Here is a 13,719-nt window from a genome sequence, read left to right on the forward strand (position 1 = left end):
TGGAAATTATAACTTTTATATTTTAATTATAAGGAAATCCGTTGGGTAAATACTAAAATTTTATATCTTAATTGTTAGATTAAATAGAAATTTCTGACATTAATTTATTGGTATAATTAATTTATAAAACACGGATTTTCCGTATCTTAATTTTATTTCATTTTATATTTTCAGGAAACAAAATTTGAAAACTTTGAAATTAAAGTTTATTCAAATGAACGAAAATAAAATCCTTAAAATGATCGAATTTAGAAGTTGAAAATCAACTTCAAAAATTAATTAGAATGGAATTGGAAAATTTCTAATCAAATTTAATAATTTTCATTAGGATTATCTGTAAATTTTTAACACATCTAATTAAATGATGATGATTTTCAAATTGACGTCTAATTAAACAAAATTATTAATTTCCTAATTAATATATTTAATTTAAAATGCGTGTAGTTAAATTGATTAAATCAATAAACGTTATTTTCCAATTCTCTGTGATGTTTTTATTTATTTTCTGATTTATCACTTTATATTATACAGATGATGTAAATTACTTTACTGTAAATAAAATGCAAGCAGCAACACCAAATATATTTTCAATTGAAGGTGATGAGAAATGTCCCGAAATTTTCTGATATATTCTTGTCTGTTAAATTTACTGTCGCATGCACTGCCAATTCTCCATTGCTTGTATTGCTCCCGCTGCCTTAGATCACCCCGCTGTGGCTAATTTATTTTACTAATTAAACCAATTGTTTCCATTGGCCAATATAAACGATTGTTTCCAAAATTGGGCCACTTTAATTTTATGTTAAATATGTAGTGGGGCTAGCCGATGCGATCCGGTTCACTCCACTTCTTGGGACAGGTGAGTTCCCCGTTCGGGTCAAGCAGCAATTAGCACGATCGGCTCAGACACTCCTGGAGTTCAACACATTTTTTACACATATATTGGTGCTGTCCTTAGATTATGTCCGCATTTTTCTTGAAATTTTTACTTCCCTTCCACACTTGTGCAAGTTTGTCCAAGTTTTTGTAACCCCCTCCCCTTTTCGGATGTCCAACAAAATTTGACCCCCCTTAAAACTTTTATCACTTTATGAACGAAACATTCAAGAAATTCTGAAATAAATATAATAAAATGCATAAACAGTATAAATTTTAATGAAATAAGCAGACGTCTACTGAAACTCAATCTCACCCTTTCCATTGAACGACTTTGTTCAACTTGTGGCAATCTTCTCCCTCCTTTTCAGTGTGGATGTTATTTATGGACAGCCTTTAACACTTAAATAGGAACCAATTTCCCATAGAAAACATTCCCAAAAGACACGATTACAAAGAAAATACTTCTTTGGAAAACAGTTTAAAAATAAAAAGCTTTATTTTGTGTATGCAACGAAAATTAGTAAATAGCCATAATTTATACTACAGTAGCAGCTGTCGATAAGTGGAACCAATTGGGGACTGGGTCCTTCCAGTTAATGATTTATTCCAGTTTCCGACTTTGTACGAAAAAATAACATTAACCTGTCCGATGTTCAAATTTTTCTCCGTTGCGTATCGCTTCCTGTTGAATTTTTCTCCGTTGCGTGTCGCTTCGTGTTGAATTTTCGTCGATTTTAAGCCTAACGAAAATTTTTATAATAATCATCGAGGCTATTGTATCGTTAAAAATTATTTCTGCATTTTGTACAAACAAAATAAATATATTAAAGAATATAAAAAACATGAAAATTATACTTTAGAAGTAAATTTAGTATCAAAAACATTCGATTCAGCACGACACAGTCCGACTGAAAATCGTTCCACTTTCCGGCCATTCCACTTATCGACGCTCTACTGTAATTTGTTTTCAATTTCCTACTGATCGGTTGCTGTTTTTTTTCTTTTTTTAAATATTAAATATTAAAATTTGATATAGAAATAAAAATAAAAACGTCGTTTTGATCTCGGAAACCTCCGGAAATCTCGAAATTTATTATTCAACATCCCGCTTTTCCAGGAATGAAAATTGCCAGGAAATTAAATAACCCTGGTGTAATGGACTTAATCAAGCATCTCTTGCATGATTATGAACGATGTGCATTATACTTTTAGATAAGTTTTATTTAGTCATAAAACAATTCGCTTTCAAAACTTTACCATTTTTTAATATTAATCTTCCGATTGTTTTCATTATGTAATAAAGCATGAAATGAATACGATACGTTCGTGTTAGAATGTATAACAAGTATGGGAGATATCGGGCCGGATTGCCCAGGCGGTTATGGATTCAATGTACTCGGTTTGGGGATACGGAATTGAATCTAAACGAGCAATTTTTCGAAGAAAATTTGCCCGGGATTTCTCGGATCTCGTCACTCTCTAGGCGCTTCACCGTGAATCTGGCCAAATCCATAATGGGCTTGAAATAAAGACCCTCATAGCGCCCACAGAGCGGACAGTCTAAAAAACGCTAAAAAAAGGATTGATTCATAGAAATCATACTATCATTGTGATTTTTATTAAACGACTGTACTGTACAATGTACTGTACATTATTAACCTGATGATGGGCTGTTAACCGGGCTGAAAACTTTGTTTTCAAATAAATTCTTCTCGGCAACAAATTAAGATGTTTTATTTCTATTTGTTTATTTGCTGAGCACTTTTAATGTTATACCAAACGATCGCCTAAATATCGGGCTATAATATGGCTAATTAAAGATGTGACAAGACTTCAACTAAGTATGAGTTTATTAAACATTAACTAAATATCTGGTCAAAAATATGCTTCTTCCGAAATTCGTTAAAATTTTATTTTAAAAAATTAGTTTATTTTTACTTAAAATTTATTACTTTAAATAAATAAATTATTAATTCTTGGAAATAAGTCTTATTACTATATAAGTCACTTTAATTAACGTTTACGTAACTAAAGTATAACACGCATATTTCATATAACCAACGTTCGATGCGTTAGGTAACCGCTTTTAAAATGGCGTCGGATGAACGAAATATTACGAAATTTAGTAAAAATTGCGCTGTCGGTCAATCGCAGAATACTGGACGAACGAGAGGGAATGATCTGTTCTAGTTTTGGGGGTGGCGACGCTCGATTATAGAAAATCTTGCTTCTAACCCCTTGTGGAGAATGGAAACGGAAGGCGGAGGTGGTACGGAGTTCTCGATCCCAATCCGTCGTCATTCGGGGATAGAAACGTAAAAGTGCAGTGGTCACCTATCACCAATGTTCAGTAGTTTAATCTATTATCAAGGTCAGGAATTATATTGTTAATAAATTATAAGTAATGAAATGGAATGATAATTTAATGATTTAACTTTTTTCAGTCGCGATTCAAATATTCATTTAAATAACATTTATTTTTAAAATATATTTAACTTTTTTCATCTTCCTTATTAGGTGACTGAATAGCCCAACTTTGTAGTTCTGCGGAAGCTCCTACAATAAACACTATTCCACCAACGAAATAGAAGGAAGATCCCATGTAAAAGACATAACTCCATTGAAGAAGGCTTCCTTGCTGTTGAATGATTCCTGATTAATATTAAAAATATGATAAATTGAAGTAAGTAATGAGTCTTACTTACATTCTTATCTAATATTACACCTGCAATATAAGGCGTTATGAATCCTGGAATAGAAGCTAAACCGCTCGTGATGCCGTATAACACTCCTGTAATACATAATAACTAGTTATACTGTACACGATCTTGTAATCTACGCTATATTTTAAATATTACGAATTATAAGGTGCGTCTTTTAATAATATACATATAATATGATTATAAAATCTCTTTAAACCTGCAAAATCGGGTGCCAAATCGAATACTATAGCTGCATCTCCTGAAGTGCAGAAACCAAAACATCCCATCGCAAGAGTCAATGATATAATGGCTTTAGTGCTGTCGCACCCTAAAAACGGAACTGATAAAATACAGAATGCTGGACCGAACATACCTAATAAATAGAGATTAATAACGTAAGTGTATATACTTTTCATATTTTTCAATATATTTTAATACACCTTCCATCAATATTCCATTAAACATTCAAAGAGGTAATTTAATACTCACCAATGCTTTCAAGAATTTTTCTGGTGTTAGTTAAATTAAAATATTGTCGTTTTCTTATGAAATCGGCAATAAATCCAGAGAGAAATATTGTTACAGCATCCGAAAAATAAACTAAAGCATTGATCAAACCATTCTGAAAGATTAAAGTTTGAATTTTCTTCCTTAAATAGTATTAATATTAACTAACATTATAAATTTTACCTGTTGTATAGGAAAATGAAGCACAATTTTTAAATACGATGGTAGTTTAGCCAATAAAGTATAAAATCCACAGCCCCAACATATTTTGGTGATTGCAATAACCCATAACACTCTGGAAAGTAAAATTTTCTTCCAAGGTATACGCAATTTCTGTTTGATGTAAAAAATCAATTTTTAAAATATTACGCTTATACAGGGTAGCTCGAAACTACCCATGGAAGTATTTAATAACGTTTCAACTGGGAGTTGTATATATTTTAGTGAAGTAAAATTTAAAACAGTATTTAAAGTCATTTATATTATAATGCTTGTTTACATTTCCAATGTTCTTGCCCACGAGTCAGAGATGGCTTATTTGTCGGTAGGGATCCCGTAGGGACGGGACTACTTTTCATCCGGTCGAGTGTAGGAGGGAAGGTGGAAGTCGTGGTAAGGCGATAAGCGAATATTCGAGCAAACAAGACACCATGTAAACGGGATAACAACGATTTAATGAAAAAAAATTACGTTAACAAAAATCTGACATTAAAGGGGTGACATATATAAAAAGCATATATATCCCTACTGCGCGAGGAGAGAGAGAGAGAGCTCAATAGATGGGTTCCATACCTCTTAGAACATCCGTATTTCAATATTCCGTTGGTCACAAGGATCGTACTTCCTTTAAAGGACAAGAGTCGGTAACTCTAGAGCACAAAGTAAAATTTTTCGTTAGGCACAAGGACAAGATGGACTAGATCGTGACGCGATCTAGGTCGATGATTGACTTCTTTTCCGGGGGGAAGGAAGCCTCTTATATAGCTTTTTGCTGGAATGTTGGTCACGTGATGTGATTAGGCACGAGGTGTTCCCGGGATTGGAAACAATACGGCGAATTCGGCGCTAAACTATAAACTTAAGTTGCAAGATGATCTGTTACTCCAGCCTAAGAACTAATGGATAATTGACAGTTATACGGCTGGGGACGCATATTTTCTAGCCAGGATGTTTTAATTAGAACAAAATTGCTCAATAATAGCTAAAATTCTCAATTCAATATTAGGAACGTATAATATGTTTGCTTTCTGTATTAAACAGCTTCGCTAGAACGGCACGTTTAGATATAGATTGTGTTGACATTCGTGGTACAAATCATATTTCACACGCTGTAAAGTTTTATACCTAGAAATTGACCGTAGCACGTGTGCATTATGCATATGCCACATATTTTTCTGCATGTATAAAATTTTTCCTCTTAAATATTCAGACCTATACCCATGAAATATTATTATTTTACATATAAAATTTATTAATAAAGTTTTACATATTGTACATAAACACATTGTCATAATACATTTTCGCGTATGAAAATTGCTGTTAATCTTTAAACTCGATATATAATAATATTAAACACTTCCAATTTACAGCAGTAGAATATTTCGAACTAGAAAAAATTATGAATATGAACAAGTAAATGATTATACAGTAACTTGAAAGCATTGATACAAAAATAACTTTCACTTATAATTTTATCATAATGACTATAACTGTAATTGGACAATAACTGTCCAAATTGTAATTGAGAACATCGCAGAACAGCCTACTATAACTTATTGCCAGCAGTTATTTAGTCCTTTGAAAATTGGAATTGTATGACATTTACTAACAAATACATAAAGGAAGCCTTTACTTCCAGTGTGTAAATTAAATGACTATAAAATGAAACATTTGTATTCGAAAATATACCAGGATGTAATAAATTATACCCGTCTTTAGGAATAAAGATTTAAGTTCTATTTAAACCGTAAAGGTTTTATTTAAACCTTAATCTTTACTCCTAAAGACGGGTATAATTTATTACATTCCGGTATATTTTCGAATACAAATGTTTTATTTTCTTTCAATACCTGATTTATAGTAAATCGTTTCTTCTGTTTGTAAAGATATACAATTAACAACATATTTCAATTGTTTTGGTCTTTGATATTTTTTATGTATTTAGTGAGCTGTTAATTAAGTCATTTCAAGTCATTTCAGAATTCACTGTATTCAGCACTGGTACAGTGTTTTAACAAAGTAAAGGAACAGCAAGACGTGTTTAAACCAGACACGCAGGGTACCGAATATCTTTTCAGATTTGCAAGCTTTTTTAACATCGAAAACACTGCATTCCGCAGAATTCTTCCCGTTTAGATATGTTTCCGTTTTATTAAGGTGTTATTAACGTTTTGAATAGGTTTTACTGTACATAACATACAAAAACAGTCAAAATACTACAAATAAACAACAGTAGATCTAAGTTGTTTTTCAAAGATTTCACGCAATCTTCGTTGAAATATTTTTCAAAAATATAAGAATCTATGAGAATCTCTCTGAAAATCCAAAAGGATTTTTTCTTTAATATCGTGAAAAGAAATTTCCCAAATCTTTGTGGGAATTTCTTGCATAACATTGCCTGATTCTACAGAGTTATTTTTTAAAATTACAATGACTCAAACTGCAAAAGCAATTAATGAGCATCAATGGAAATATCATGCAAGTAATAATGGTTTAAAAATTTATATTATTATAAAAAGAAAATTTGTACTTTATGTACGTACTTCATTACAGGGCAATTGCTATTGACCCCTTTAATTATATTTACATGAAATAGTTATTACATTTGAAGAAAAATTTTATTGAAGTTTTCATTTTTACAAACTACAGTCAATTTTCAGGTATTGAACGCCTCACTTTACGAACGATTCGGTTTAAGAACAAAATTTTGAACGCCATATTTGTCCCGGTTGCGGAACAAGCTGTTCGGTAAGAGCCGGCCACCGATGGTCAACTTCCTATACTTTCTAAGTTAAAAAAGATCGAAGATGTAAGAAGGAATGTGTTAAGTCAAATTATTTAATGTTTGATATTTTAATTCTTTAACAACAAATTTTATAAGATAAAAATATTCAAGTAAGGTAATTAAATTCAATTATACAACAAAATAAAGATGAAAAAACAAAGACTATTGGACAAAATTTGGTATGCTTTTTCAATTTTTGGGGAAAACTATCAGGAATTAATATCAACCAAAAGAAACCCACGAAAACAACATAAATAAACAAAAGGAGAAAACTGCAGAGCTCAGAAATTAAATAAACTAGGTAAGAAATTCGAGATGTCCAAACAGAAAACAACAGAAATGGGAATAACAATTAATATTAAATAAAACTAAAGTAGAAATCTTAAACGCGACACCAGATTACAATTGTCCTAGCGAAACAAAACTCTAGATGTTGTAGCAAAACCCGATAAAACCTGCAATGAGAAAATATCTGACGAAGTAGAAGATAATAAAATAAAATACAATATAAAAAACGCACTGAAAAAATCCACAATCAAACGAAGAGGAATAAATAGAGCGTAAAATTTCTCAAAATACAAATAAAAATTTTATACTGTAAAATATTTTTTAAATAAAAACAAGTTAACGATTATAACAATCGATAAATCAAAACAATAAATGAGAATGGAAAATCACTAAAAAAAAAATAATAATAATAATAACAGGAACAATAAAGAACAAAATACATAAAGAATTCCCCACGAACCCAACTAACATTACATATGACGAATTATCGAAACGTATTAACAAATTAAACAAAATTCAATTATTATAGCAGGTATGCCCGGGTTGCCTGGGCAAAGAATAAAAGCAAACGTTAAGATTATTTCGTACTTCTAACCTTTCTATTATATTATATTGTAGTATTTGATATATATTTATAAAGGTTATACAGTAGAGAGCCGTTTATCCGAACTCCGGTTATCCGAACGCTTTCCAGTCAGACTGTGTCGTGCTGAATCGAACTTTTTTGATACTAGATTTACTTCTAAAGTACAATTTTTTGTTTATGTATTTTTCAATATATTTATTTTGTTTATACAAAATAAAGAAATAATTTTTAACGATACAATAGCCTCGATTATAATAAAAATTTTCGTTAGGCTTAAAATCCACGAAAATTCAACACGAAGCGACACGCAACGGAGAAAAATTTCAACATCGGACAGGTTAATATATTTTTTCGTACATAATCGGTTATCCGAAAAATCAATTATCTGAACAACCCCAGTTCTGAATTGATTCGGATAAACGACTCTCTACTGTAGATAAAAGTGAACGAATATTTAAATCACTATAGTAGTCTTTTTGGACTGTTGCTCTTCTCTTTTACTCATTTAAGAACTTCAAGTCTGAAGACAGAAAAGGATCTGGAAAGAATGGACAATAAAATGATATACAGAAAATTCTAGTAGATTGGAGCCATACGAAGAAATGAAGAAAGTTGAAAAATGCTAGACACACAGGGACAGGTAAATGGATTTTTTTCAAAGATTCGTTTGTCAAAATTCGATTTCACAATATTCGTATTTCCAACTTCCCAACCAGCAACGCATGCACAAATCTCGCACTACTGCCTGTTTGTAGAGAGTGCCGCCATTTTGAATTTTATTTTGACTCGGTTCTCGGTCTCATGACTACCTACAATTCTGGTTTTTTTTATGCGCGCATGTTTGGGCACCTAATACTCTGAGCCAAATTGCAACTCTTGACACGTGCTCCTTCATACCTCTAAGCTGGTAACACAGCAGCCAGCACGATTTTATAAACAAGACATAGTCTTGTCAATAATATAAAGCGCAGAGCACAAACAGTTATGAGTTGACAGATAAAATTTGGTACACAATTAATGTACTGTACGTCATGAGAATGTACACAAAGAAGCAATTTTCCGAAATTCTTCCCCTTGGCAGGGAGAGGAAGAGGGTTAAAAAATACACTAAATTCCAATTTTAGTGTACTAATTTAGATGCGGTTTTTGCGGGGAATCTAAAAATTTCTAATTAGTCTCGGAAGAGGGTGAACCTAATTCTTGCACCCGGTAAAAAGGGTAAGATCGGGGCTATAAACTAATAATCTTAATTTTCGCTATCGTTACTTTTTGAGCGAATAACGCCGGGCTCGTCTGCTAGTTTTTTATTTATAAAATTGTCGATCGAAGAAATATTAAAAGATTTTAATTTTTAGATAGGAATTCGTAGTTTTTTCTATCTTTAAATATGAATATTAACCATTACGAAAAACACTCGAAGTTATAGTTAAAAATATTAAATTTTATTTACAAAATGTTATTATATTTTCACAAAGTATTGTTTAATTCCATTACTTTAAATTTAATAAAAAAAGAAATTTATAAATTTGGCATTTGCAGCACCCTATTTTGGTACGGAGACAACTTCTTTCTCTACTTCTGTTTCTTCCGAATCGTCTTCAGCCCAAGGTTGCAATTCGGCTGAACCAAAAATCAGGAAGATAATCAACGCCAATAAACAAAATCCCGCCGAGAGATAGTAGACGTAACTCCATTGCACCATGCTTCCTTGCTGTAAGCAGAATTAAACCATCAATCAAATTTCATTACAATAAGAATCCATTAAGAACCTTTCGTAATAAATGAAACTTTTATGAAGTTTTTATGATAAATAAGCTTCTTTTTTATCAATAAAATTTATTTACGTTTTTATCTAGGAACAGCCCAGCTATATACGGTGATAAGATGCCAGGAACTGCAGCCCATCCATTAGTCAATCCGAACAACGGCCCTGAAACGTAAGAAATGTTATATTTGCAATTGTTTAAAACTTAAGAATAAACAGAAATATGCTTATTTTACAATTCGTATTAAAAACTTCACGTTTATATTGTTAACCGAGACGTATATCGTTATCTTAAGTTCGTTTCAAACATTGTTTTAAGTAATCTCGAGATTTATTGTCTGCCTCTTTTAAGTTGAATTATCGCTAATTTGAAACGTCCTTATCATATACAACAACCTTGTCAAATTTAATATCATTAATTTAACTCTCTGAGTCGATATTGCAATTTTATCCGCAAAGGAAAACACAAAGAAACAACAACTTTCAACGTATTTTAAGGGTAAATCTGTAAAAAATTTGAGAAATATTGAAGAAAAATACTAAAGGAATTAATTTTTTGACTGAGGATTTTTTGAGGATCTTTGGGAAAATAATAACAACGGCTCTTGCGCGACTTTTCCAGCGCTCGAATAAAGGTTAAGGGACCAGAAAGTCCGATAATTTTTAATTAATTTCTAAAAGGTCTTATCTTTTAAAAATTGATTGAGCCAGCAAGTGTTTAAAAACGTTGTCAATGCCATTAACGAGTAAAATTTCATTAACTCTGACTCCACTCGAGATACGACCCTTACCCCCACTTTTTTCTTATCTCCAAAATGTAATATCATTAATGCCCCTCGTAGAAGGGCCGTGTCAAATTTCAAAATTTTTGGTCCACGGGTTTTGAAATTTAGAGCGACATACAAACGAACATACGTACACATACATAACTTTATATATATCAAATATATATAAAGGCCTTCAAAAAGCTGAGAAAATTTTCACGGAATTTCATGAAAAATAGTAAAAGAGTTAAGGAAATTTCAACGAAATCGAAGTTTCTTGAAGTCTTTTCAGTTTCTTCCTAACAACAAGTCTAAAGAACACAAATTCATGAATAGAAGAAAACAAAACAATCGAGGAATACGACAGTAAAACACTGAAGAACATAGAAGAAAAATTAAACCAATTGAATAAAATACACAGAAGTTTTGAGTTGCGGAATTTTAACATGTAATAAATGGGGTTAATGTTTACCTGTATATTTAGGTGCTAAGTTCAGAATGATTGAGTTGTCACCACCACCAACAAGACCCATGAAGCCAGTAGTCAGGACGAGTATTATTATGACGTTTGTTGAATCACATCCAACCAGAGGAATGCATATCATGCATGCACTGGTCCCTATAGCAGCTAAATAATATAATAACTTAATTATAATCGAAACATTATATTGTATAATTAGAATATTTACACTTACAAAGAGTCTCGAAGCCTTTTCTGACGTTTGTTGGGCTGAAATATTTACGTTTAATAAACAAATCTGATAAGTAACCAGATATAATGAGGCCAAACGTATTCGCTGAATACATGAATGCGTTTATTAAGCCATTCTGTTCAGAAATATTTATTAATGTGAATTTTCTTTTAAAAATATTCATTAAAATTGTCAGACGTTACCTGCTGTATTGGGAAATGCAGAACATTCTCGACATACGATGGTAATTTTGATAGAATGGTATAGAAACCCCAATTAAACAACAGTTTTACAATGCACGCCGTCCATACTGGTACAGATGTTAAAATACTCCTCCAAGGAATTCTCTGGTCGTGTTAAACATGCGAAATTATGTTAATAAGGAAGCGCTGTCTGAAAACATTTAATTTAAAACTCAATTTACTATATACCTTAATATTATTAGTATTATTATTCGAGTTTTGTTGTATATGAAGAATCTCTTTTTGAGAAATACCGGAAAATTCTTCCGGATAATCATATACAAAAAATAACAAACCGAGGGACAAAACACATCCATAAATACCTGAAATATAATAAATGTAATTGTTTAACATTGGTGAATAATAACTCTATAGAATACATTAGATAATTACCAATAACGTAGAATGCTGAAGGCCAACCACCCGAGAAACCATATTCACACAAGTAACCAGTCAGTGTAGTAGTAATTATGGAACCAATCAAATTTCCACTCATGCAAATAGCCATTAATGTACTTCGTTCGTTAACTGGAGACCATCTTGAAAGTATGGTAAATCCTGATGGATACGTCAGTCCCTAAAGTAAAAACAAACAAAAAAATTTTTACTTTGAAAATATTAAAGATTTAAATATGGTTTAAGTAACTTACATGCAACACTCCTAAGACAACTCTCTGACACGTCAAGGCCGCTATACCGAGTTCGGCTATAAATGGTGTTATCGATAATAACGCCGACGAAAAAAACACAGTAATGACGTAAGTACGCTTGACACCTAACAGATGAATGACAGAACCTCCCAAAAACTGGAAAATGACATAACTATAATAGAAACTTCCTAAAATAATTCCCTGTTCGGGTTGACTCCAAACGAATTTTCCCTACAGTAAACAAAATACAACGATTAGTTATATGAGCACTGTTATGTGTAATGTACGATACGTTACTCACTTCTCTGTAATTATACGTGATATTTTGATTTTCAGCGCTATCGGGGCATTCGTGAGGGAGAATATTTTCAGTTTCGCTCATCTCGACCGCCGAATTATTTACCATGGCCACAATAGCTACGTTCAGCACGACTCTATGAGCATACATCTCCATACATACCAAAAAAATAAAGAAAACCAACACATATCGTGCAGGTAAAATTTCTGTAACAAAGATAAAAAGGAAAGACGATTTTAGAAAGTGGGAAAATTATGTTACGCTCCAATTTTAAAAAAGCAAATAATATTTTACAGCGTAGATAAGAAATGTATCGAGCTTTATAGGTTACTTACTGTATAAGGCTTTTCCTTCACGTACGTCCTGCTTCATTTTGAAGTATGAAGCTTTCGAATGGACTGGTGTCACTTTTGTATAGAAGCTTACGTCACTCGGCTTTTTTCATTTTATCAACTGTATTATAATCCAGCATCAGTGATATATAACCCGATATCTACGGTCCAAATCCCCGTTTCGACAGCTTTAAATTTAAATGATACTGTCAAAGAAAATGGATTGCAACTTAATTTGCTTACGTCGAAACCATTTACGTATATGTAGTCACGGTTTTTTTTATATGTTATAGATATTTAACATTGGAGGAGTGTGGTTTATATTTGAGATTTCCTAATTAATAACTTATTATTAAATGATGAAGTTTTTTGGTGATTAGTCTGAAGTCTGTTTTATATTTTGGATCGAGTTACTTGAACTGATGTCCCCTCTCTTGTTTAAGTATTATCTGGAAAATTCTGCTAATTAAGAACACGTGGAATGAAATTAGCTATTTATAACTTATAGATCAAAAAATTGAATTTAAATCGTTGCCAATACTTGAGAAATTTGTATAGAAATTTACATTAGGTTGTAGCTATGGCCTCCAGATTTACAATAATTTTATAATTTTTCATCATTTTCTATGTTTCCTCCTCTATAGAATTCGTTTGTGAATTAAACATTAGCATATCCACCACCGTTCTGTCTGATTAACAAAGATGTAATAATTTTTCTGTAATCATAAAATTAAAATTATCAAGATTTTTTTTTATTAATCTAAAGTCCACAAAACAACTTTATGAGTAAATTTATACCCTTGTTTCTGTAGACGAAATACGAACGTAATTAATTTTCTGTACATCACCGTACGCCTCTTATTCTCTGTAAACGTCGCCATTTTGATTTAAAACGGGATAAAACTATTAAGTAGATTTGGTTGCTTGCTACGGAAGAAATATAAAAATTTACTTGCATAAATTCTATATAATGAAAGTACAAACTTTTCCATCTCAAACGTACGAGAGTA

The 13,719-nt window shown here is 31.6% G+C and overlaps 1 protein-coding gene across 1 annotated transcript; it reads right to left on the minus strand.

Moving 5' to 3' along the window:
• Positions 1-3,329: 3,329 nt before the first annotated feature.
• On the minus strand, positions 3,330-12,811 carry LOC136971199 (sialin-like). The gene is made up of 15 exons (XM_067265676.1): positions 12,713-12,811; positions 12,381-12,583; positions 12,080-12,310; positions 11,823-12,006; positions 11,619-11,752; positions 11,391-11,534; positions 11,191-11,323; positions 10,968-11,123; positions 9,811-9,896; positions 9,513-9,677; positions 4,272-4,421; positions 4,071-4,203; positions 3,799-3,954; positions 3,585-3,670; positions 3,330-3,517 (listed from the first exon to the last, which is right to left on the minus strand). Exons 1-15 carry the CDS (start codon positions 12,747-12,749, stop codon positions 3,371-3,373), a joined length of 2,145 nt encoding a protein of 714 aa, XP_067121777.1. The 5' UTR covers positions 12,750-12,811; the 3' UTR covers positions 3,330-3,370.
• Between the last annotated feature and the right edge of the window lie 908 nt (positions 12,812-13,719).

Source organism: Centruroides vittatus, unplaced genomic scaffold (genome assembly GCF_030686945.1).
Source record: "Centruroides vittatus isolate TY-2023 unplaced genomic scaffold, ASM3068694v2 contig_2354, whole genome shotgun sequence".
Taxonomy (NCBI): domain Eukaryota; kingdom Metazoa; phylum Arthropoda; class Arachnida; order Scorpiones; family Buthidae; genus Centruroides; species Centruroides vittatus.

Excerpts from the sequence above, each read along its gene's own strand:
- LOC136971199 (XM_067265676.1), bottom strand. The coding sequence starts at position 12,749 with ATGAAGCAGGACGTACGTGAAGGAAAAGCCTTATACA. Across the intron at positions 4,422-9,512 it reads AAGTTGTCTCCGTACCAAAA|AAATTGCGTATACCTTGGAA; the intron begins TAGGGTGCTGCA and ends TACATCAAACAG. Across the intron at positions 4,204-4,271 it reads TTCATTTTCCTATACAACAG|AATGGTTTGATCAATGCTTT; the intron begins GTAAAATTTATA and ends TTAATCTTTCAG.